This window comes from Trichomycterus rosablanca, chromosome 16, assembly GCF_030014385.1.
Source record: "Trichomycterus rosablanca isolate fTriRos1 chromosome 16, fTriRos1.hap1, whole genome shotgun sequence".
NCBI classification, from domain to species: Eukaryota; Metazoa; Chordata; class Actinopteri; order Siluriformes; family Trichomycteridae; genus Trichomycterus; species Trichomycterus rosablanca.
The window spans coordinates 28,249,151-28,274,336 of NC_086003.1; the positions used below are offsets into that span (position 1 = coordinate 28,249,151).

General features: G+C 44.0%; 2 protein-coding genes across 4 annotated transcripts; one reads left to right on the top strand and one right to left on the bottom strand.

The window, feature by feature from the left end:
• The first annotated feature begins 3,560 nt into the window (after nt 1-3,560).
• Nucleotides 3,561-14,845, top strand: LOC134330427 (meiosis initiator protein-like). Of its 3 annotated transcripts, none has more exons than XM_063011559.1 (12): nt 3,561-3,590; nt 4,054-4,141; nt 4,998-5,097; nt 5,175-5,289; nt 5,385-5,504; nt 7,161-7,349; nt 8,611-8,734; nt 9,747-9,967; nt 11,138-11,208; nt 11,291-11,511; nt 12,230-12,319; nt 14,254-14,845. In XM_063011559.1, the coding sequence occupies exons 2-12, from the start codon at nt 4,095-4,097 to the stop codon at nt 14,411-14,413; spliced, it is 1,458 nt and encodes a 485-aa protein (XP_062867629.1). In that variant the 5' UTR covers nt 3,561-3,590; nt 4,054-4,094; the 3' UTR covers nt 14,414-14,845. The 3 variants fall into 3 exon arrangements, with proteins under 3 accessions (XP_062867629.1, XP_062867630.1, XP_062867631.1); XM_063011560.1 differs by having other exon boundaries at nt 5,178-5,289; XM_063011561.1 differs by having other exon boundaries at nt 5,220-5,289.
• Nucleotides 14,763-23,696, bottom strand: LOC134330426 (uncharacterized). The gene is made up of 11 exons (XM_063011558.1): nt 23,623-23,696; nt 23,411-23,505; nt 22,640-22,731; nt 22,259-22,554; nt 20,316-20,798; nt 18,283-18,445; nt 18,039-18,180; nt 17,778-17,918; nt 17,549-17,660; nt 15,740-15,821; nt 14,763-15,046 (listed from the first exon to the last, which is right to left on the bottom strand). Exons 2-11 carry the CDS (start codon nt 23,454-23,456, stop codon nt 14,900-14,902), a joined length of 1,704 nt encoding a protein of 567 aa, XP_062867628.1. The 5' UTR covers nt 23,457-23,505; nt 23,623-23,696; the 3' UTR covers nt 14,763-14,899.
• Nucleotides 23,697-25,186: the final 1,490 nt, after the last annotated feature.

The following is a 25,186-nucleotide window of genomic DNA, read 5'->3' on the forward strand; positions in this document are numbered from 1 at the left end:
TTAATTAATTTAATGTAGGCATTTACGTTCACATGTTCAGCATCTTTACATTCCGTCCTCCTCTCTACAACTGGGTTGTTCGATTCCAGAATTCTTGGAGTCGACTCCAACTCTGATTCTGATTCAATGTAGATGAGTCGACTCAGAGAGTCAACTCTTAACATTTCTTAATTTTTACTTTTAAATACTTTTTCTAAATACTTGCTTATGCCCTTACAGAGGTACACCATATGATTTAATTTTGTATTATTAGCTTAATTTAATATACATACTCTTGCTGTGTTCCAGAGGGTTAAACTAAAGTACATTATCAGCTTTGCAATCAAATAATTAGACTCCACTGGTTTGCATATGAAATAAAGTATAATCAAAATGATATCAATAATTGACTCTACATAAACTTAATATAAATAATTTGACTCACATTTCATACTACACACATATGCATATATTTATACTGTATATAGTATATATAGTGCTCTCATATAGCTGTAATTGTCATACTGCTTTATAATAGTAATTGCAGAACAGAGCAAATTCTTTTAATATATTTTTTAAATTTTATTTGAATTTTATTCTCCTCTATTTCATTTACTCTATTTACTGTACTTACTGTACTTAACTGCGGTCAAGCCAGCCTCCACTTCGAAATACTCAGTCAAATCAGCCCCCACGTTGTTTCTTACGGTAATAGCGTCTGGTAAAACTGATAAAAAAAAAGTCACTGACGTCGTATAATCTTAGTTCTTTAATTTTTATTGTTATTAAAAGGAATCTACTTGTTTCCACACAACAATTTCACTTTGTAATGATAGTACACCATCTGTAGTTTACACTCAGTTAATATCAAGCAATTCTGATGTATCATTTCTAAATTAAGGCCTTTATATTGTCACACTTCTATTAATTTCAATCTAGACTGTTATAAAAAGGAATTCTTTAGTTTCCACACAATAATTTAACTTCATAATGATAGTACACCATCTGTAGATGTCACTCAGTTCATATCAAGCAATTCTGATGTGTCATTTTTAAATAAAAGTCTTTATATTGCCACATTTCTATTATTTTAACTCTAGACTGTTATTAAAAAGAATTCTCTAGTTTCCACACAATAATTCCACTTTAAAATGATAGTACACCATCTGTAGATGTCATTCAATTAATATCAAGCAATTCTGATGTGTCATTTCTAAATAAAGGCCTTTGTATTGTTATTTTTCTATTATTTTCACTCTAGACTGTAATTAAAAGAATTCTCTAGTTTCCACACAATAATTCAACTTTATAATGATAGAACACCATCTGTAGTTTACACTCAGTTAATATCAAGCATTTCTGTTGTATTATTTCTAAATAAAGGCCTTTATATTGTTATATTTCTATTATTTTCAATCTAGACTGTTATTAAAAGGAATCCTCTTGTTTCCACAAAACAATTCTACTTTATAATGATAGTACACCATCTGTAGATGTCACTCAGTTAATATCAAGCATTTCTGATGTATCATTTCTAAATAAAGGCCTTTATATTGTCCCATTTCTATTATTTTCACTCTAGACTGTTATTAAAAAGAATTCTAGTTTCCACAGAACAATTCCACTTCATTATGATAGTACACCATCTGTAGATGTCACTCAGTTAATGTCAAGCAATTCTGATGTGTCATTTCTAAATAAAAGCCTTTATATTGTCAAATTTCCATTATTTTCAATCTAGACTGTTATTAAAAAGAATTCTCTAGTTTCCACAGGACAATTCCACTTTATAATGATAGTACACCATCTGTAGTTTACAATACTAAAGGCCTTTATTTAAAAATGACACATCAGAATTGCTTGATATTAACTGAGTGACATCTACAGATGGTGTACTATCATTATGAAGTTGAATTATTGTGTGGAAACTAGAGAATTCTTTTTAATAACAGTCTATATTGAAAATAATGGAAATTTGACAATATAAAAGGCCTTTATTTAGAAATGACACATATATATATTATATGTTATATATTTTAACTGATACATTTTTATATTTTTTAACTGATATATTTCTATATTTATAACTGATCACGTTCAGGTCGTCAGTGACTTTTTTTTATCAGTGTTATCAGACGCTATTACCGTAATGTTTAGTATACGCACATCCTTAGAAACAACGTGGGGGCTGATTTGACTGAGCATTTCGAAGTAGAGGCTGGCTGGACCGCAGTTGTACACACACTGTACTAGAGCAACTGTAACACTCGAATTTCCCTCATGGGGATCAATAAAGGAATTGTATCTTATCTTATAAACAAATACACAAGTATAGAAATATGTTAACCACATAATAATTAATTGTATACAATATTTTTAGATATATTTTAGACATACATGCAATTTAGAGCTGATTCACCCACCCATGTTTTTAGAAATAGGGGTAAACCAACATAGAGTACACTAACAAGGGGTGAACTTGTAAAAGTCCTTACAAACACTGATTGGAGGGAAGGATGAAACCCAGGTCATTAGGACTCGTATTGCTGTGTGGCACCCACTCTATAGATTTGAATTTATAATATTTTCAGCACTTTAGTTCTCCAAATCAACTATGGTACTGTACATATTTGTGCACCTGAAAACAACATTGCTTTTACCAAAGAGTTTTTATTACAAATAAGGTGAGGGAAGAAATCTTATCTATGCAAAGGATTCTGCATAGATGTTACCCATCCAATAAAACTATTGCTAAACTTAGGGGGGTGGGGGGGTGCTGGAACCCGTCCTAGCTTTTCAATGGGTGCAAGGCACACAGTAACACCCTGGATGGGACGCCAGTCCATCGCAGAGCAGACACAAATACACACACACACACACACACACCAATTAAGGTCTCCAATTAACTTGACTGCATGTTTTTGGACTGTGTGAGGAAACCGGAGCTCCCGGAGGAAACCCACGCAGACACGGGGAGAACATGCAAACTCCACACAGAAAGGACCCGGACCACCCCGCCTGGGGATCGGACCCAGGACCTTCTTGGTGTGAGGCGACAGTGCTACCCACCGAGCCACCGTGCCGCCCACTCTGTAAAAATGTGAAGGCAAAAAGTACCTTAACACTGCTTAAAAATTGTATTATTTATAAATTCCTGGCTTAGCTATTTTCATTTTTAGTCATATTTTATTTCTATTACTTTTCCACAAAGTTGAATCAGTTAATCTGGACACAGGTTTGTAGTATTTCTATTACTTGTATTACCTCGAGCAATTCTTTTAATTATTGTCTAATTCTCATTGTATACTTTGTATTTTGGCTGTGATTTAATGTAATCTTATGTAATATATGTGTTGTTCACTAAATTTGTTTAAATATATATCTTTGTGCTCCTTCTCCCGCTAAGTAACCGCACAGCAACGCCTCGTCCAATAGGGTCTACTTATTTATTAAAGCCGCCTTCTTATTGGCCAGTCTGGATCAGCGCTGAACAAGATTGGCTCTTGTCGCTTTCTAGGCTCTCCACCACAGCCAATAGGAGTCGATCTTTACAGCTCTCGCTGCTGTGGTGTTACTGTAGGGTGCTGATATGTGGTGCTAATGAATGACAGGTGAGTGAATCCCACACAGACATTAATTATAAAATAATCACATAAACGTATTAAATAAAGCAAACTTTGAAATAAATAAAAGCTTAATACTGGTGACGTGTTTAATTGTTACATAAATAACTTAAATAGTCAGTATTGAGATTTTTTTCTGCTTTTGGAGTCAAAATTCAACAAAAATGAGAATGTCAGTAATCCAATTTATCTGACATTTTAATTTACTACATAAACTTTATTACTGTAGAAGCCTTCATTTTTTATTTTATACTTAATTTGTTATTTAAAAATTAAATATTCAGCATTGGCTATACAGTATGTTCTTGTCCATGTATGATAATGTCCATGTTCTACTCACACACTGACAAACAAACCATTTAAAATGATCAAAATATCTTAATTATGTATGAAATATGGATTACAGCAAACATTTTTTATCTATTTATCCATTGTTAATTTTGTCCCACAGAATTGCTGCGGTGTCGTTGAAGCTGCATCACCCCCAAAGCCATGCCACCAACCGGTATGAAACAAAAGGATGACAACCCTAAGAAGAGGTGATAACGTCTTATTTTAACGTTATGTTTTACACACTTTGGTTACATTCATGACAGAAACAGTAGTTACTGGTTACACAAGATTCATCAGTTCAAATTTAATGTCAAACCCACTCATAAATCATTTTGTACCTCCAAGTCACCTCACTTGCACGTCTTTGGACTGTGGGAGGAAAGCGGAGCTCCTGGAGGAAACCCACGTAGACACATGAGAACATGCAAGCTTCACACAGATAGGACTCGGAACGCCCCACCTGGGAATCGAACCCAGGACCTTCTTGCTGTGAGGCGACAGTGCTACCCACCGAGCCACTGTGCCGCCAAGGTGTTAAAATATGTATTGTGCTTAGATGCTGGGTGCTCGAGTGGCACATCGTTCTATTATGCTAGCCCACCACCACTGAGATCCTGGTTTGGAACCCAGCAGTGCTATCAACCGGTCAGGTGTCTACACAGACATTATTGGCTGTGTCGAGGGGAAAGGGGGGTATTGCCTCAGGAAGGGATTATACACTGTGTAAGCTTTGCCAAGTTGGGTATTTTGCCAAAATGATCCACTGTGGGAACCCTTAATGTCATGTGTCACAGTTAAAAGCCTGTCTATGATTTTTTTAAAATCATAACATGTAAATTACTCTAGCCCACTTCTCCTGGGATCCAGGGTTCAAAGCACCAGCGGTTCTAGTGACCATTCGTCATGTACATACAGACAGACGATTGATATGTCTGGCAAGGGGGGCCCCGAGATGGATTGCGCCCAGTGATTCAGGGGGAAACTGACCCACTGCGACCCTGACCAGGATCAAGCAGTGGTAAAACATGAAAATGTCAAAATGAAGATTTGTTATTATTTTAGGGATCGTTACGACTGGAACACGAGCTGGAGCAGCAGCCTGAAACAGATCAGCTGTCTGTTGCCTGTTACTGAGACAGAAAGAGGCAGAGCTCTCACTAAGGTAACCCAGTGTAACCCCAGGACATGGTTTTATTTATGTTTTTTAATTTTCCATCATTTTTCCATATATATCCCCAGAAGGACACGTTGATCCACATGCTACGATACTTTAATTTTCTTCAGACTCATATTCGGAGATTACAGAGCAGCCTCCCCTCACACTGTCTGCCTCTCGTTAACAATAACGAGAAAGGTACAGGTTATTTCAGTCTCGTTTCTTATTGTAACTGTGTTTAGTTTATGAGATTGACGTTTGTACTCATACAGTTTTTGTGTGTTTGAGAGAAGAGTCCGAGTCCGAGAGTGAAGACGTGCCTCCTCCCGAGCCCAGTACACCTCCACACACACTGAAGGCCAAGCGCAAGTACATCTGTGGGCGCTCTCGCAAGAAAGGCAGCCTGAATCCAGGTTGGACTCAATACAAGGCTTACTCCGCATTAAAGGGTTCCATTTGAATAATTTAACAGTCTTAAATTAAGTGTCTGACAAACAGTAATGCTTTCATTTAGACTGTATTATTAATGTCATTCATTGATTTTTAACAGCTTTATCCTGGTCAGGATCGATGTGGGGTCCAGAGCCACCAGCACCTGTGGGCACAACCTGAACCAAACCATCACAGATCATTAACAGCATTTTTAATCGAAATCGAAATCTTGTTAGGGTCACTGTCACTTTGGTTCCACCAGGAAACACTGGGCATAAGGTTTGAACTCCCTGGACAGGGAGGGCTTCGATAGCACCACTGGGATTCGATTCTAGTGTAATAGACCACTGTGCCACCCCAGTGCTCCTTTCACATCATATATTCTACTTCGAGTAAGGTGAAAAGATGGTGCAGAAGTTTGATGTTTGATCCTCAGTTCCGATCACTGTCTTGTATAATGCATGTCTTTGGGACGACCGACGCCTTGCGGTGGATTGGCGCACTGTCCAGGGTCTTCCCCAGTTACCAGACATGTAAAACTGTACATAAAATTGGATCCACAGTCTGATACCTAATGGTTGAAAGCTTTAGTAATAGATCCATCAACACTATGTGGCCAGAAGTATCCGGACACCTGACCATGAGCTTGTTTGGCATCCCATTTTAAAAATGAATGTTTAATTAGAGTAGACTGACCGCTATATGATTACCGCTTTCTGTGGGAATTTGTGCCCACAGTCATAAGATGACAGCATTTGTATGGCTGGGCACTGATGTTGGACAGCAGTGTTGCCCAGTGGTGGAACCAATCCCGGCGTCACCGTTACCAGACCCATGTTATTTCTGTTTGCTTGACATGACATGTAAAACTGTACATAAAATTGGATCCACAGCCTGACACCTGATGGTTGAACGCTTTAGTAATAGATCCACCAACACTATGTGGCCAGAAGTATTCGGACACCTGACCATGAGCTTGTTTGGCATCCCATTTTAAAAATTAATGCTATTAAAATCTTTTCTGTGGAAATTTGTACCCACAGTTATAAGATGACAGCATTCGTATGGCTGGGCACTGATCAAGTTGGTCAAGAAAGCCTCAATTGATGTTCCGGTTTATTCCAGAGCTGTTGAGTGGGGCTGAGGTCAGGGCTCTGTGTGCAGGCCACTGGAGTTTCTCTAAATTGAGGTTTTCTTTAAGTCTTTATAGAGCTTGATTTGTACACAGGGGCAATTGGAAGCATATTAGTCCCTTTATATAATTCATTTATTACACCTGTTAGCAACTGTTGTGGCTGAAACACATGAACACATGAGTTTAGGAATTATAAGGGGACGGGACTTTTCCAGCAGTTGCTGTTCTGCTCCAGCTGTTCAGTAAGGCTCTGTGCAGGACACTGGAGTTTCTTTAAAACAAGCTTTCTTTAAAACATGTCTTTATGAGCTTGCTTTGTGCACGGGAGTACAGTCATGCTGAAACAGGAAAGGACCTTCCTTAAACTATCGCTGGAAAGTTGGAAACATATCATTTCCTTATATATAACTGATTTATTACACCTGGTAGTCCCAATTCTTTTCTCTTCAGTGTATATGTCTATTTTACAGACTGGAATGTACTTGACTTTGTTTACCCACAGAGTTGTTTAATGACAAACATCCTCATGAAGAAGAGGCAGATAAACGTGTCACGACAAACTCAGAGCATCTAACTACGCGGCCCGATGATAAAATCCTGTCGTATGTCGATACCGATTCACTTCCGAGCTCTGACGATCCCAGCTACAGCTGCGGTGCACTAATGCCAGTGACGCCCTCCTCCAAAACAGGTCAGACCGTACTCGAGACCGATACAGAGTTGATCCAAAAGCACTCATCCTAATCCTAGTACAAATTATTCTCTCATGAAGTGGCAACATTTGTTCACGGTCAGTCAGAAAGCTGCTAAGAGGGATTAAGATGTGTACATTTCTTCTTTTGTGCTGTTTATGCAGACTAGGTTGGCTTCGCTTACTAACAGTGACTCGAATAGGCGGGGCACAATGCCAACAAACCCGCGTTTACGTAAGACTTCACTTGTTTGGTTACTTTACAAGCAGCGCAAAAAACAAGCTTTGTCAGAATTTAACTGCTAAAGCTGGGCTAGTCCGGTGCACCCATAGTGCACTGGTGGGCCAGCATAATAGCCACCCAAGTGCTCACTCACTCACTTTCGTAAGCGCTTACCCAATTAGGGTCGAGGGAGGGTGCTGGAGCCTATCCCAGCTTTTCAATGGGCTCAAGGCACACAGTAACACGCTGGACGGGGCGCCAGTCCAACGCAGGGCAGACACACACACACACACACACACATTCACCTACAGGGCAATTCAGTGTCTCAAGTTAACCTGACTGCATGTTTTTGGACTGTGGGAGGAAACCGGAGCTCCCGGAGTCAACCCACGCAGACACGGGGAGAACATGCAAACTCCGCACAGAAAGGACCCGGACCGTTCCACCTGGGGATCGAACCCAGGACCTTCTTGCTGTGAGAGACAGTGCTATATATATATTATTATATATATATTTTATACTGAAAATAAAGCACCATGTCATCTACTTGAAATACAACATGACCAAAAGTACGTAGACACCTTGTTATAAGCTTGTTGGACGTCCCATTTCAATACCATGGTCATTAATATAATAAACCTCTCAGCCTTCTCTCTTCTGGGTAGGCTTTCCACAAGATTTGGAGTGTGTCTATGAGAATTTGGTCAAATATGAGGTCAGGCACTGATATCGGATGAGAAGGCCTGGCTGTCTTCAGCAGGCTTGAGGTCAGGGTTCTGTACAGACAACAGGCCACACCAAAGTCATCAGAATGTGTCTTTATGGATCTCGCTTTGTGCATAGGGACACTCAAGCTGAAAGTCCTGAACTTAGCAATTAGGAGGGGTGTCCACATAGCATTTAGGGAACCACAATGATGTTCTATGGATTCATTTGGCTCCTGAACATGAATTAATCACGTTTCCAGCTTAAACTCTGTGGTAAAATAAGATCCAGTCCCTTTATGATAGTCTGATAGTGTGTTGGTACTGTGCGCAGACAGCAGTGCTGATCAGGAATCACTTTGCCAAGGACTCGGAAGCCAGTGCTCCGTCTGCGAGGAGCTGACAGGAGACGAGGAGGGGAGCCAGAGCAGCAAGGACCTTGGCTCATCACCTTTAGGGTGTGTATTCCCTTATACTCTATATGGCCAAAAGTATTTGGACACCTGACCATGAGTTTGTTGGAAATGAACTGACCCTCTATGATCTCTTCAGCTATAATTACAGCCACAAGACTTGGAAGCATGTCAGTGTATGGGAATTTGTGCCCAATCAGTCAGAAGAAGACAATGTTTGTATGGCTGGGCACTGATGTTGGTCCAGAGGTTGATGTTCCAATTCATTACAAAGCTGTTCATTGGGGCTGAGGTCAGGGCTCCACAGTCCGATACCCTAAGGGTGGAATGACCAAAAGTATTTGGACACCTGATCATGAGCTATAACCTCATTTTTAAGGTATAACAACAGTCAGTCCTCTGAGGAGGCTAGACTTTAAAGTACGTCCGTGTATGGGAATTTGTGCCCATTTACTCAAAGGATGCCAGCATTTTTATGGCTGGGCACTGATGTAGGTCAAGATAGTCCTAATTGATGTTCCAGTTTATTCCAAACCTGTTCAGTGGGGCTGAGATCAGGGCTCCACAGTCCGATACCCTAATGGTGGAATGGCTTCAGTGATAGATCCACCGGAACTATATGACCAGATATATTTGGACACCTGACCATGAGCCTGTTTTTAAGCCTCTGAGGATGCTAGACGTTGAAGTATGTCTGTGTATGGGAATTTGTGCCCATTCACTCAAAGGATGCCAGCATTTTTATGGCTGGGCACTGATGTAGGTCAAGACGTTCCAGTTCATTCCAAAGCCGCTCAGTGGGACCGAGGTCAGGGTTCTGTGGGGGTCATGTCTTTGGAACTGGAAAGTTGGAAGCAAATTATCCATAGTCATTAAAAGGGGCGTCCCAATACTTTTGTCCATATTACGTAAATCATTATAGGGTCGTTTGAGGAAAAATAAAGATGCAGTATTGGTGCTGAAACCTAATAAATATAATATTGTTGTGGCTCTATATATCACCTGTGGAACAGCAGATGCATTCGTCCCTTGACTCTGTACTTTCTTCTGTACTCAGATCATTTCTTTTGAAAGACCGGATGCTCGGAGTCGGAGATCTCCCTCCTCTGGTGAAAAAGCAGTTCCCTGACAGTCCAACACTCCCACATACTCCTGTTCTGCCTTTTCTTCCCCTGCTGGGAGTCAGGGACGGCCTCAACCTCAGCCCGTCTCTCCTCACGTCACCCGCGCGAGGCCTTAGTCACCACCTCCTACCCGAGGGGCGGGAGGAACTGCAGAGTAAGCGCATGTAACTGTGCATGTTCTATACCGTACGTTTCGATCGTGCTATATAAAGACTGCAGGGGAAGCAGCGATGAAAGAAGAAAAATCTTATATAAGCTGCTTTGTGCGTCTAATAAAAGTCCAAAAAAGTTAAGACAGTGAAAAGAAACAGAATTTGTACATTGACTGACTTAAGTTTAGTTACAAACAGTACAAAAACATAATGTCTGATATTTTACTTAGAATTTGTTTGTTGTCATTATATACACTGATCAGCCATAACATTAAAACCACCTCCTTGTTTCTACACTCACTGTCCATTTTATCAGCTCCACTTACCATATAGGAGCACTTTGTAGTTCTACAATTACTGACTGTAGTCCATCTGTTTCTCTGCATGCTTTGTTACCCCCTTTCATGCTGTTCTTCAATGGTCAGGACTCGCAGAAACTATCATTCTCAGCACTGCAGTGACACTGACATGGTGGTGGTGTGTTAGTGTGTGTTGTGCTGGTATGAGTGGATCAGACACAGCAGCGCTGCTGGAGTTTTTAAACACAACCAAAAACATCCAGCCAACAGCGCCCCGTGGGCAGCGTCCTGTGACCACCGATGAAGGTCTAGAAGATGACCGACTCAAACAGCAGCAATAGATGAGCGATCGTCTCTGACTTTACATCTACAAGGTGGACCGACTAGGTAGGAGTGTGTAATAGAGTGGACAGTGAGTGGACACGGTGTTTAAAAACTCCAGCAGCGCCGCTGTGTCTGATCCACTCATACCAGCACAACACACACTAACACACCACCACCATGTCAGTGTCACTGCAGTGCTGAGAATGATCCACCACCTAAATAATACCTGCTCTGTGGTGGTCCTGTGGGGGTCCTGACCAAAGCATGTAGAGAAACAGATGGACTACATTAGGAGACGGTTTGGACTGCAGGCAGGCCAGGGTAGCACCTGCACTCTTTAATTATACAGGCACTGTGTCATAAAGAAATGGACTTTTCTTGAATGCTCCTATTATACAAAAGCATACAATCACCATCTGCTGAGTGGTAGCTCGGCGGTTAAGATACTTGACTAGTAACGTGAAGGTTGCTGGTTCAAGCCCCATCGCCGCCAAGTTGCCATTGTTGGGTCCTTCAGTCCTGACCGATCTGTATTTTTGTTATTCACAGCGCTGTTTGAAGACGTTTGGGTGACCCCGAAACCCGCCGTCCCCAAAGTAACCCCGACTCCACACGACTCGGTGAGCAACTCCGACCCGCCACTCGTACCTAACGGCATGCGGGCCGAGCTCACATCTAACGTAACGATCTTTACGCCGGCAGTACCACGGGGCGTGTGGCTCCTCTCAGAGCGAGGAGGACGACGGAGGTTCAGACGATGTCAGCTGGACCCCGAAACTGCATCTCACCATCAAGAAGGTGAGCAGAGGTCAGCGCAAGAGGGCGTCCAGCAGAAGCCAGGCTGCTTCTGACCCCAGCCTGAAGAGGAAATGTGTGAACGGATTCATCATGTTCTGCCGCATGAACAGGAGGCTGTATCTCAGGTGGGTGTGCAGAACTGTTCACAGTAAACAACACATTGCCAAAAGTATGTGGACACCCCTCCAAATAACCGCATTTAGTTTTTTTCTGCCACATCTATTGCTAACAGGTGTATAATAATTATATAAGGTAAATTATACCCTTTTAACATTGTGCCAACACTTTGGGGAATGCCCCTTTTCCTTTCAGCATGAGCGACTTGACTAGTTGTGTGCAAAGGAGCTCCGGTTGCTCTTCACAGCGTCCTGATCTCAACCCAACTCGACGCTTTTGGGATGAATAAACTTGGATTGCGAGGCAGGCGTTCTCGTCCTACATCAGTCTAACGGCCGAATGGGCACAAATTCCCACAGCTACACTCAAAAGTCTTCTAGAAAGGCTAATATGAAGAGGTTATTAGAAGAAGAATGAATGAAGAATGCCTTTCAGCATAGGAGTGCAGGGTCAGCCATTGTACGGTGCCCCTGGAGCAGTGAGCGTTAAGGGGGCCTTGCTCAAGGGCCCGTAACTATTAAAACTACAAAGGAACAAGAGAGCAATTCAATATAAATTAATGCCCCATGCTTTTTTGGGATGTCCAACAAGCTCATGTTCAGGTGTCCCAATACTTCTGTCCACATAGTTTACTTAAAGGTGTACTGGGTAGAGTTTTGGCTCTAATATAGGGGTATTGGAGTTTTGTACTGGTTTTGTCTGACTGTGTGTTTGACATCTGAGCAGAACCCATCCTGGTACTCCTTCTACTGTGGTGACCAAGGAGCTGGCCAAGCTGTGGCACATCATGCCCAAGCAGGAGAGACGTGTGTACTGGTAGGCCAGCATGTTTACACACTCTGTTGCCAATTGAAATGTAATCCACGACGCTATTTAAACCAGGGGTGTGTCTGAAAACCTAGCGCTCTTTCACGTCATCCTACACTCATGAGAAGAGGGCGTGTCTAAATTCTTAAATACGTTGAAATCGGTCCTACTGAGGCGCCTTAATCCTGAGTGATGATCTGACCGAATGACGAGGGAGCGCCCGACGCCTCCTCGGCGCTCAAGGCAATCCCAGCATTCAGTGCGGCACGACTCTTCTCACAAAAAACTACAGACGTGGCGGACGAATCAGCGCGGAGCAACCAACGGAGTTCTTTTATTTCTATTCTATTTATAATGTAAATAAATTCTCATTGATGTTTATTCTGTATAAAGGTGTAATTATACGAGTGTCGTTTTCGGTACACGGAGGGAGACGTTAGCTGGTGCTAGCGGGTTGTGCCGCCTGAGGCTACTGTGTTAGCTCAGTAAGCTAAAACTGCGGTGACGCAATCAGCGTAATCTATGTCTAAGTAGAGCGTCTGAATAATCTGCCTCATGACTTTGACGTCGCATTAGAATCCTCTCTATCAAGGCAGCTAATCAGGTAGGCAATAGGGCGAGCAGGGTACTGGACTAATCAGAAGGTCGCTGGTTCAAGCCCCGCTACTGCCAGGTTGCTGCTGTTGGGCCCTTGAGCAAGGCCCTTAACCCTCAATTGCTCAGACTGTATACCGTAACTGTACTGTAAGTCGCTTTGGATAAAGGCGTCTGCTAAATGCTGAACATGTAAATGTAAACGTAGGCAGCAAGGCAGCTCACTAGGTTTTCAAACAGACCCCAGGATACTCTTTAGAGAGCTCCGAGACAGAGAGAGCAATACCAACAAAAGCAGGGTAGAGCACGGGAAACAGGAGCGCAGAACAGATACAGCGACGATCTATCGGCGTGCAGCACACACCCACTCATTCACGTAGCGTTTTTACACCTAGGAGCCGGATCACAGACAGAAAAACCATAACCCATGCTGAAATATGTCCTAACTAGGGATGCATCGATACCATTTTTTCCCAACCGAGTACGAGTACGAGTACATGTATTTTTGTACTTGCCGATACCGATACCTATTTAGAATACCGTTTTTTTTTTTACACACGTGAGAAGTGACGAGAAGTTTAATGATATCACGTCCAAAAATGCACGTCAACAAGTAGCGAGTGATCAAAGTGTTTGTGCGCTGACGTGATGAAATCAAGGAGGAAAAATAAATGAATCTGAGTGGATTTGGCAACACGAGCAGCAGGGATTGTTCTGTAGTGAGTTGGAGGTTAATAAATATTTTTGCAATGTCGGTGTTTTGTTGTTATGTTTTGTAGAGAACGATCAGGTCAGAAATACTGTAAAACGTGTGTGTGTGTGCTGATGTATTCTGATATAAACTATATTATCCCCCTGTCCCACCTGTTTACGCTCCTCTCCTGCGTTTCCCCTCACACCGTATCCTGCGTTCTCATTGGCTGTTCGACATGTCACTCATTCCCAGTCGCACATCTCAGATCAGATATCTGACGTGCTAGAAAACTCGAGCGCTCGGTGAGCCGGTCGGATCGAGTCGTTGGATAGTTCACACTCGAGAGCCGAGTTTTGATCGCCGAGTGAACGCCGGGTTGCTCCCGAGCCGGCAAATCTAGCGCCGACCGGTCGCCGAGCGGAAATCAGGGCAACGATCGTGTAGTGTGAACCGGGCATAACGCAGCAACGTGCACTAGGCACACGGTATCGGATGTTTAGTATCGGAGCCTCGTTTGCGAGTACGAGTTAATGAGCGCGGTACGGGCCAATACCCGACACCAGTATCGGTACTCATGCATCTCTAGTCCTAACACACAGCCGACTTTATCGGAAGTGAAATGTAAACAGAACATTTATTTGTTTCTTTGTCGTAGCCTGAAGGCGAGACATTACAGCCGCCAGCACAACCGCAACGTACGAAGCGAAGACCGGGACGCAGACGAGGACGCGGAGCACTGCATCCCCAGCCCTCTGCACACGCTGCTGGCACACCGGGATTTATGGGTCGCCTCAGTTATAAGCCCTGGGAAATAGTTTCAAGCTTCTTGATGACCGTGAGGGTCACTCTGTTTTAAAGGGCAGTTGTAGCCTAGTGGTTAAGGTACTGGACTAGCACAGCACTGCCAGGTTGCAACTGTTGGGCCCTTGAGCAAGGCCCTTAACCTTCAAATGATTAGGCAGTATGATGTCATCGTACTCTGAGTCGCTTTGGCGTAAAAGCGTCTGCTAAATGCCGAAAATGTTAATGCAGTTTGTTTTTGAGATGGGATGTCCTGCAACCTGATGGTCAGGTGTCCAAATACTTTTACTTATAGTATATGTGGTATGAATAATACTATTTGAAAGACGTTTTAAAACAGATGTATTTATACAGAACTGTGGCTTGTTATTATTGTAAGTTGATTTTATTGTGAAGTTCATTTGTTTGTACTTTCTTTAACCTTAATTAAACTTTAAACCTTTTAATTCTGCTCACAGGACGTTATTGCGTGTTTCGTGTTTCCCTTTTCCTCTCATGTTCTACTCGGTTCCTTCAGGATGGACGTTGAACGTCTGGCAGATGTGTCGGAGCTGAACGTTAGCCGACAGCGACTCTTCTTTCAGGTGCCGGTTGTTTATGCGAAGCCTCAGCACCTCCTCCAGCAGGGCCACCTTGTTCTGCTTCTCCTGAGTCATGAGACGAATGAATTTGCGATTGGATGTGTTAGCATCATAAGCAGCACTAGAAGGTCAAAATTATCTGGACACCCCTTTCTAATTTCTGGTTATAAATCAATTATATATTTGGAGGAACATTTTAAGGAAGGTCCTTCTAGCCCTGTGAACAAAGCAAGCTTTATAAAGACATGAAGAAAAGCTCGGTTTACTGTAAGTCTCTTTGAATAAAGCATCTTCTAAGTGCCAAAAATGTAAATGTAAACAAAACAAGCTCCATAAAGACACAAGAACACAGAGCCCTGACATCAGCCCCACTGAACAGCTTTGGAATGAACCGGAACATCAACTGAGGCTTTATTGACCAACATCAGTGCCTAACTACACAAATGCTGTTTTGACTAAATGCACCCAAATTCCCACAGACATGCTTCAAAGTCTTGTGAGAAGCCTTTTCAGAAGAGCGGCTGTTGTTATAGCTTTACATTTTCAGCATTTAGCAGACACCTTTATCCAAAGCGACTTACACAGCAGCAACCTGGCAGTGGTGGGGCTAGAACCCGTGACCTTCTGATTACCAGTCCAGTACCCTAACCCCTAGGCTACAACGTCCCTGAATAGATCACATAACAAGTCAGTCTATTTTAATACCATGCTCAGGTGTCCAAATACTTTTGGCCATATAGTGTACTTTATTAGCCTCACCTTGACCAGGTCGGTGCTGAGCCTCCTCAGCATCACTTCTAGGTGAGAGATCTGATCAGGAGAGTTGATGTAAACGTAGTCGCTGAAACAGAATGAACGCAAGCAGGATTAAAACTCAGATATTTCTGATTTACATCAAACCATTCAGAATTATTTAACAATTATATTTATGTTAATAATAACTTCTCACAAGCATCAACCTTGTAAGAAAGGAATCGGTCCTCTTGGTTACTCAATCGTTCAGTTCAAAGAATCGATTTGACTGAAACCCTAATTGTCAAGTCAAGCGGTCACCTCAAAGTTTCTACAGGAACACTGTCACGATCATAAGGAATTCCCAAAGAGCAAGAGAAGGAATCTTGGAAGGATCAGACGGTTCGAAGGTCCTAGGACTTTCAGTAAGAGACATCTGTGGTAAATCATTCTGATAGGTCCAGTTTTCTTGGAAATCCTAGGCACAAGGCATAAACACACCCTGAAAAGGGTGCCAGTTCATCGAAGGGCTTTGGCCACACCAATCCCGCCCCATCCTCAGACACAGCCAATCAAGCACTTTGGATAAAAGTGTCTCCTTCATCGCATGGTACCCTACAAGACGGTACGCATCCAAATGCAGACCTTCTTATTCCATATCTAATGCTCTACTGTCAATTTCCAATTTCTGAAGGCAAAGCAGTGACTATGTTCTCCAAGAGACGCTGACAGTAAATATGTGACAGTAGCAGGAAACAATAGCATGATGTTTTTTGTGGTGGTAAATTTTCTGCAGGCCTGTTTATGTTTGTTTTTTTACTCCACTTTTATAAAATCAATTGCAGGTGGGTTTTAAAACCTCCAGCGGTGATTTTGCTTGACCAGTCAACGTTCTGCCCTTTCCATCCTGTTATTCAGGGTCCTCTGAGGGACAGGAGTCCTTTTGATTGATAAATGGGGGAACGGGTGTAACAAACTGTACAGAGCAACAGATACGCAAGTTCAGGGCACCCAGGTGGTGCAGCGGGATATTCCGCTAGCACACCAGCGCCGAGATTCTGAACTCCTCGATTCGAAACTCGGCGTTGCTACCGGTCGGCTGGGCGCCATCTAGCGGGCATAATTGGCAGTGCCTGCAGGGAGGGATGACCGGAATATGTAGGCATGACCGGAATATGTAGGCGGGGTCTTCAAACGCTGTGTAAGGTCCCTGATTGGTGGATAGAGGCGCCTGTGCAGAGTGCATGGGTGGAAAAGAGTTTCGTTAAGGGCTGCATGCGGGTCGGAGGAGGTGTGACCAGCAATATACCCTCCTCGACTGCAAAAAAACTGACTACACTTGAAATTTGAAGAAAATGGGAATATATATATATATATAGAGATACGCAAGTTCTGATCAGTCAGTAATTGTATACCCACCAAGTTTATATATATGGTAGATAGTATAATATAAATATGGCTCTGATCATCACTCCTCACTCACACACAAACACATTCCTGAATTGCTGTGCCAACACTTCCAACAGCTGCTCCCGTACTCATGGGTCACCACAGCGGATCTGGTCCACATCTCTGATGCCCTTCCTGACGTAACCCTCCTAATTCTATCTGGGCTTGGGACCTGCACTAAAAGTGCACTGACATGTGCCCTCCCTTGAACATTAGCCAATCCAGACGTCCATACAGACGTCCGACTGGCCAATAGCACCGTGAAGATTCAATCCCCGGATTCCGACATGTCTGCAATAGTGGGATAGTGTACGTTACCGCTGCGCCACCTGAGGACCCCGGTTTATCAGCTATTGATTTGTTAAAAAAAGTAGAATAAGGACTCACTCTAGATCTTCACTGGCAGTATGATGAAGGATTGGACCGTTGTTAAAGGGGCTGAGTAGTTCAGGACTCATCTCTCGGGATTCGACAGGCAGAAGGTTACCCATCCCCTGCACTTCAAACATCAAGGAAAGTGATTCAACATAAATTCATAGGATGTGTAAGATCAATAACGACAACAGGACAAGTACAGGGAGCATGATGTATGATCAGGTCTGATCAGGTCATTTACTTTCATAGTCTTCAGCAACATCCACCAAGCTGTTCCAGTCGAGGTCGCAGGCTGTATTTACGAGAGGTGCGAGTCCATGACCAAACTGGATGTCTTTGTTCCAGACCTCAGGCTCCATGAGTCCAGACGTTGGCTGATACACTGGGGGAAATAATGACATTGCTATTTAAGGTGACTTTGGTTACACAACCAAACTGGTCTGACCAGAAACCTGAGACCAGAATCTGTTTATTCATCTCCGGCTCAGCCATCGGAGCTTACCTGTGGGGTCAGGTTGCACCGGGAGGTGGGTTGGCCTGTAGAGAGGATGTCTGCTGAGCACAGGGCTGCTGAAAATGAAGGTGTTTGGTGAAGATGAGCCTTGTGGACACTCAGCAGCACTTTTAGTCTTTGGTTGTGTGTGCTGAAGAGAGAAAAACCAAAATACCACATTTCAACAACATATTCTTTGAAGTAGGCGTATTATAAACGCTGTAGGAAATTCTTATTGTTGGCGAGCGCTTACTGAGTCGGGTGAAGATTTCCCGGCTGTGTCGTCCATGACAATGAGCTTTTTTAGGTCCTCCACTATGGTGCTCCTGCGAACAGGTTGCGGGGTGGACGCTGCCCGCAGTGTGGCCATCAAACGTGGCTGACCGAATATATTCTTCGATTTTGTGTCCATCTGACTGCACAGATTTAATCATCATTAAGAATTCCACGGCAGTTTTTCCTTTTCAATGTGATATTTACACTGATCAGCCATAACATTAAAACCACCTCCTTGTTTCTACACTCACTGTCCATTTTATCAGCTCCACTTACCATATAGAAGCACTTTGTCGTTCTACAATTACTGACTGTAGTCCATCTGTTTCTCTGCATGCTTTGCTAGCCCCCTTTCAAGCTGTTCTTCAATGGTCAGAACCCCCACAGGACCACCACAGAGCAGCTATTATTTAGGTGGTGGATCATTCTCAGCACTGCAGTGACACTGACATGGTGGTGGTGTGTTAGTGTGTGTTGTGCTGGTATGAGTGGATCAGACACAGCAGCACTGCTGGAGTTTTTAAATACCGTGTCCACTCACTGTCCACTAAGACACGCCTACCTAGTCGGTCCACCTTGTAGATGTAAAGTCAGAGACGATCGCTCATCTATTGCTGCTGTTTGAGTCGGTCATCTTCTAGACCTTCATCAGTGGTCACAGGACGCTGCCCACGGGGCGCTGTTGGCTGGATGTTTTTGGTTGGTGGACTATTATCAGTCCAGCAGTGACAGTGAGGTGTTTAAAAACTCCAGCAGCGCTGCTGTGTCTGATCCACTCATACCAGCACAACACACACTAACACACCACCACCATGTCAGTGTCACTGCAGTGCTGAGAATGATCCACCACCTAAATAATACCTGCTCTGTGGGGGTCCTGACCATTGAAGAACAGGGTGAAAGCAGGCTAAAAAAACATGTAGAGAAACAGATGAACTACAGTCAGTAATTGTAGAACTACAAAGTGAAACAAAAAAAACAAGGAGGTGGTTTTAATGTTATGGCTGATCGGTATATTGTCCGAGTAGTAGAGCATCATCTGAGCAGTTTGGGTGGTGATGAGATCTGGGTTGAATCTCAGTTATTCTATCAGACATGATTGGCTACATCTGACAAGGGTTGGCCAAAGCCCAGCAATGGATTAGCGCCCTGACCCAGGTATTCCTTCCTTGCGCCTAGTGTTTCCTGGTGGAACTGGACCTGCCACGACTCTGGACCAAGTTCAGGAAAATGAAAACATCGTCTCACGCCAATACAGATCCAATCAAGACATGTTTACAGTAACCAGTTCAATTCGGGGAAAACAGACATGAGTCCCGTTTGTCAAAACTAAAAACATTGTCATATGTTCTATAAATCCACCCACCAGTTTATCCTTGTCAGGGTTGCGGTGGGTCTATTTCCTCGGCTGCTCCCGTTAGGGGTCGCCGGCGGATCCTGATCCGCATTATTGATTTGGCACAGTTTTTACGCCGGATGCCCTCCCTGACACGACCCTCCCTATTTATCCGGGCTTGGGACAGGCACCACAATGCACTGGTTTACACATCCTAGCGGCTCGGTACCTATAGGTAGAATTCAGTGTCTCCAATGAACCTGGCTGCATGTTTTTGGACTGTGGGAGGAAACCGGAGCTCTCGGAGAAAGCCCACGCAGACACGCACAGAAAGGACCCAGACCACCCCACCTGGGGATCGAACCCAGGACCTTCTTGCTGTGAGGCGACAGTGCTACCCACCGTGCCACTGTGCCGCCCCTGGTTTCTCCAGAATCACTTGGCACAATCCAATAACACACCCCGGACAAAACAGAAACCCAGCCGTAGTGGGTTAGCATAATTTACCATTGTGCCACCTGAGTGCCCCGACATGTTCTTAAAAACTCTTAAATTAAACAAAAGGGAACTTTACTGTGGGATTTCTAAACATGCCCTTGCCTTTCTATTGTAAGTTTACCGTTAATTACTAATTACTAGTGGAGTAATATTAATGTATTGATTTTAACACATACCTCTGATTACTGTTCCTAGAAGAACTGTTTCCATCATCACTGGAGTCTTTGCTGTCTCTGCTGTTGTTCTGAGCCACGCCGCTATGTGGATCGTTGGCACCATTGGTGCGGTTAAAAAGACTGAGCTTGCAGTAACCTGAAGACTGTAAATTCATCCGCACGTACGCCTGGTCCGGTAAAGCCTGGCCCGGCGGAACCACAAAGCTGAAGAAATTCTTCTTTGTGTTGTTTTGGGCTCGGCTGGACTGGAACTGCTCGGCCTGCGTTTGCACATGATGCTTCAAGATAAATTCCTCTTTCTTGGAGATCTCTGGTCTGCGCAGGTTGGGTGAATGCTGGGTCTGGACGGGCTGGTCCGTGACGCTCTGAGATTTCACTTCGTTCCGCTCGGGATCCACGGAGGTTTGAGACACGGAGGCCTTCATCACAGGAGGCTTGTCCACCAGCGAGGTCTTGATGCCTTGTGGTTTGCTGGACAGCTCGCTGGAGAAATAAACGTACAACACGAGCAGACAGACACAAAGCGCCAGCATGTACAAGGACATAAATACGGAGCGGAGAAACACATACAGGCAGAAACATCTCAGGCAGCCTGAGAGATCCATCGTCAGGATTCAGACGTATTTGTGGGCTGCTGAATGTTTTCACTTTGTGTCTATAAAAGGTCTTGTCTCAAGCTAACCAGAAGTGTCCCAGTTTTCCCAGTGTGGCCCCCACAACCCCTCCCCGTGGGACTTGGACCGAGTGGACACTTCACTATTAAAAGGGGCAAGTTCACACATTGTGATGGAAGTATCTGGGCCAAATTTATTCAGCCAGTTCCAAACTCAAAATATAAATAAATAATAGCAGAAGAGGAAGGTAAACTCATCATATAATCAAAAATCTGAGGATTAGAGGCAGGCGGGTCTTTACCTGTTTAAAGTGAGTACAGAAAAATAATACTCTTGTCTATGATGAGACAAATACTGATGAATCATCACGATACAATCAGGGAAATGAAGAGAATATTAAAAAGCTTTGTTTTTATTAGGCTTGGGTTTATTTCCCAAAGTAATAACCTATCATTAATAAAAGCCCACACAGTACACTGTGCTCGGTTGGTACTGCTGTCTAACTCGCAAGTTCGAATCTCAGCAGAGCTACCAACCTGGCCTGGCATACACACGAACACAATTACCCTGGCCATGTTTAAAAGATGGGAGGTTGGACTGGTTTCTTTCCTGCCTTGGATGGGGAAGGTGGGTCATATGGAGCTTAGCGTGGCTCTCTAAGCTCTGGGAACCCAACACCAACTAGTTATAAGGAGCAGCTGCCGATTGGACACTAGTCTTTAGGGCGGGCAGTGATCCAACTCTTCCAGATCACAAAGGGATTAACTCACTCACTTTCTTAATCGCTTATCCAATCAGGGTCTCCCAGCTTTTCAATGGGCGCAAGGCACACAGTAACACCCTGGACGGGGCACCACACACACATTCATCTATAGGGAAATTCAGTCCAATTAATCTGACCGTATGTTTTTGGACTGTGGGAGGATACCGGAGCTCCTAGAGGAGAAAACCTACGCAGAAATGGGGAGAACATGCAAACTCCATACTGAAAGGACCCGGACCGCCCCATCTGGGGATCAAACCCAGGACCTTCTTGCTGTGAGGTGACAATGCTACCCACCAAACCACCGTGCCGCCCCCAAAGGGATTCGCAATCAGGAATGGGAAACGACTAGATTGGGAGGGAATGGGGGGGAAATTTCAGGAAAAATTTATATCATACAAGCCAGACGGAAAATAAAGATGCATTCGGTGACAGCACATGTGTCCAGGAGGACATGGTCTAATACGCAACCCTCCTCTGTGTGTTGTGCAATGCCAGAGGTCACCAACGGACATATCGCACAGGTATAAGAGCACAGGTTAATGAAACCCAGGATGAAATCTCACCTTTGCTTGAGAAGAGCTGTTTTAGAGCGAGGCAGTGGAAGACTATGACAGTAACTCTCCTTAGCATCCCTACTCAGGGCGTTTCCTTTTGGAGTCTGTTCTGTGATCGACGCAGGCTTACAATAATTAGAACGAAGAATTTTGGGGCTGTAGAAGCCTGGCTGTGCGAGTGGGTTTGGACTTAAGGAACCCATGTCTCCGGGGCACCAATTCTGCAGCTTCCCACCCTTGAACCTGAGGTCGGGACTGTAGGGCGAGAACGCGCTGTCGAAACTGCCTGGACGCAGAAAATGTGCCTGGAGGACAAACAGGCCAGACAACTCGGATTACTCTCGGGCTGGACGAGCCCCAAATGTCAGAAAAGTAAAAATGCAAACTCACTCTTGGAAGGCTGGTACAGGACTGGTCCTCCTGCTGATTTTGCTGATTCTGAAGTGCTCCACGAGGCGCTATCACCAGATGCCACCCACCATCTGAAAATAATGCTCTTTAAATCAATTGTACAAGGCAGGGAATGTAAATATAATGTACATTTTATATGTATAATGTCTCTAACTGCTTCATTAACCAGTGCCTTAAGCATAGCATCCATGCTGGTCAAGCACACGCCATCGCCGACAAATGTGAAGCATTTTGATTCTTCTTTTTACCAGCCAGTGGCGGATTTTTACATAGAACCAGGGCAGTGGGACTAGTGATCAGAAGCTTGCTGGTTAAAGCCCCACCATCACCTTGTTGCCACCTTTGGGCCTCAGAGGGAAGCCCTTAATCCTTAATTTGGATAAAAGTGGCTGCTAATTTGTGTAAAAGTACACACTAGACTGAAGTATTCCTCCACCATGGTGCAGGAGCATTGACAAGACAGAAGAAGTCGCAGTTGCAGCAGTGATTATGATACCCATTCCAGTCCCCCTCCAGGACATGGCCAAGAGACTCTGTGGAGCACCAACCAAGCTTTGTGTTGGGCAAGTGTACTAGACTGCCGTGCCACCAGAGCACCCAAGTATTTGGCTTTGTCCTTAGACTGTAGAAAGAATCGTTTGGAGGGTGGTGATAGCTCAGCAATCAGACGGTTGCCAGTTCAATCCCCACCACCGCCAATCTCTCAAATTGTATCCAGTCATAACAGTAAGTCTCTTTGGATAAGCGTACCTGCACTGTCACCTTCCGCTGACGTGTTCAGCCTGGTGAACTCCATCCTCCTGAACTCCTGCACTCAGTGGAACCAATGAAGATCCTACGAACGACTTTAAAACACACAGAAATCATATCCAACAAGCTCCTGATCAGGTGTCCAAATACTTACCACAATATAGTGTAGATTGAAAGCTGTCCAAGCTTCCGACTGGAGGAAAGCAACTTACCCATGGTGTTTCTCCTCCGGCGGTTCTATCCTCATGGACGTTTCTTGGCGTTCTGGTGGTTCCTTAAAGAACAGTCCGGAGAAAAGTGATGGCACAGAGGGCGCCGATTCAACACCACACAAGAGGAAGAGCTGTGTGGGCATCCTGCTAACCACCGAACAGAGGACTGGATTGTTTCATTCACTTCTGTTTGTCTGTTTGGAATCAATGGCAGGCTTATCGGCACCAGGCTACTGTGTGATGATGCACCATATTCAGAAAGTATTCAGTCAGGGGCAGTTTGTGCGTCTTGTGTTGTAAATTTACTATTTTTACCCCCCCCCCAATCTACTCTTAATCACCCATAACAACAAACTAGAACTTTTTTTTTAGAGTTATAGAAAATATTTCAATTTTAAAATTCAGGGTGCTCAGGAACGATTGGGTAATTGGCAGTGGAAGCTCAGCGGTTGAGGTGATTACTGGTTCAAGCCCCACCACTGCCAAGTTGCTACGGTTGGGCCCCTGAGCAAGACCCCTTAATTGCTCAGATTGGATTAACTCATAATTGTGAGTCGCTTTGAATAAAAGCCTCTGCTAAATGCTGTAAATGTAATTGGATACGACTAGTTTGGGAGGCGGCATGGTGGCTCGGTGGGTAGCACTGTCGCCTCACAGCAAGAAGGTCCTGGGTTCGATCCCCAGGCGGGGTGGTCCGGGTCCTTTCTGTGTGGAGTTTGCATGTTCTCTCCGTGTCTGCGTGGATTTCCTCCAGGAGCTCCGGTTTCCTCCCACAGTCCAAAAACATGCAGTCAGGTTAATTGGAGACACTGAATTGCCTTATAGGTGAATGTGTGTGTATGTGTTGTCCAGGGTGTTACTGTGTGCCTTGCACCCATTGAAAAGCTGGAATAGACCATAACTGGATAAGCGGTTAAGAAAGTGAGTGAGTCTACCTCACTTGCACGTCGATGGACTGTGGGAGGAAACCGGAGCTCCCGGAGGAAACCCACGCAGACACGGGGAGAACATGCAAACTCCAAACAGAAAGGACCCGGACCACCCCGCCTGGGGATCGAACCCAGGACCTTCTTGCTGCGAGGTGACAGTGCTACCCACCGAGCCACCGTGCCACCCTGGTGATTTGACTAAAAGATGTCTATCCAGACATCTGGATAGAACTACTTGGTCCACTCGCTTTGTTGGTCGTGTCCTGGTTTGGGTGTATGGTGGGGCATATTTTGTGTAGTTTGTTTCTGGTCTGATTATCCCATTCTGTTTACCATAACATCTCATCCACTGGGAAGAGTTTATAGTCCATTAATTGTGTGTTTGGGGCATTTCTTGCCAGTTTATCCAGTCATAGTTTTGTCTGGTCCGCGTGTGTATTTGATCCCTCATGGTGTTTATTGTCTGCTGGTCGTCGACAAATAAAAGACGAGATCATGCTAACAACAGTTAACATTTATTGTGCTGATGATCAACACCAAGCTACAGTACAACAGTAACCAGAAATTCCCAAAACATCAAATAATCACGTTATAATCACACCCGAAGTACAAAACGAGGCCCGAAGATCTGCAAA

Coding starts and splice junctions, on each gene's coding strand:
- LOC134330427 (XM_063011559.1), top strand. CDS start 4,095: ATGCCACCAACCGGTATGAAACAAAAGGATGACAACCCTAAGAAGAG. Junction 5,290..5,384: donor CGTTAACAATAACGAGAAAG/GTACAGGTTATT, acceptor GTTTGAGAGAAG/AGTCCGAGTCCGAGAGTGAA. Junction 5,505..7,160: donor GAAAGGCAGCCTGAATCCAG/GTTGGACTCAAT, acceptor GTTTACCCACAG/AGTTGTTTAATGACAAACAT.
- LOC134330426 (XM_063011558.1), bottom strand. CDS start 23,456: ATGGAGTTCACCAGGCTGAACACGTCAGCGGAAGGTGACAGTGCAG. Junction 17,919..18,038: donor GGTGCAACCTGACCCCACAG/GTAAGCTCCGAT, acceptor TATTTCCCCCAG/TGTATCAGCCAACGTCTGGA. Junction 15,822..17,548: donor ACTGCCAGTGAAGATCTAGA/GTGAGTCCTTAT, acceptor ATTCTGTTTCAG/CGACTACGTTTACATCAACT.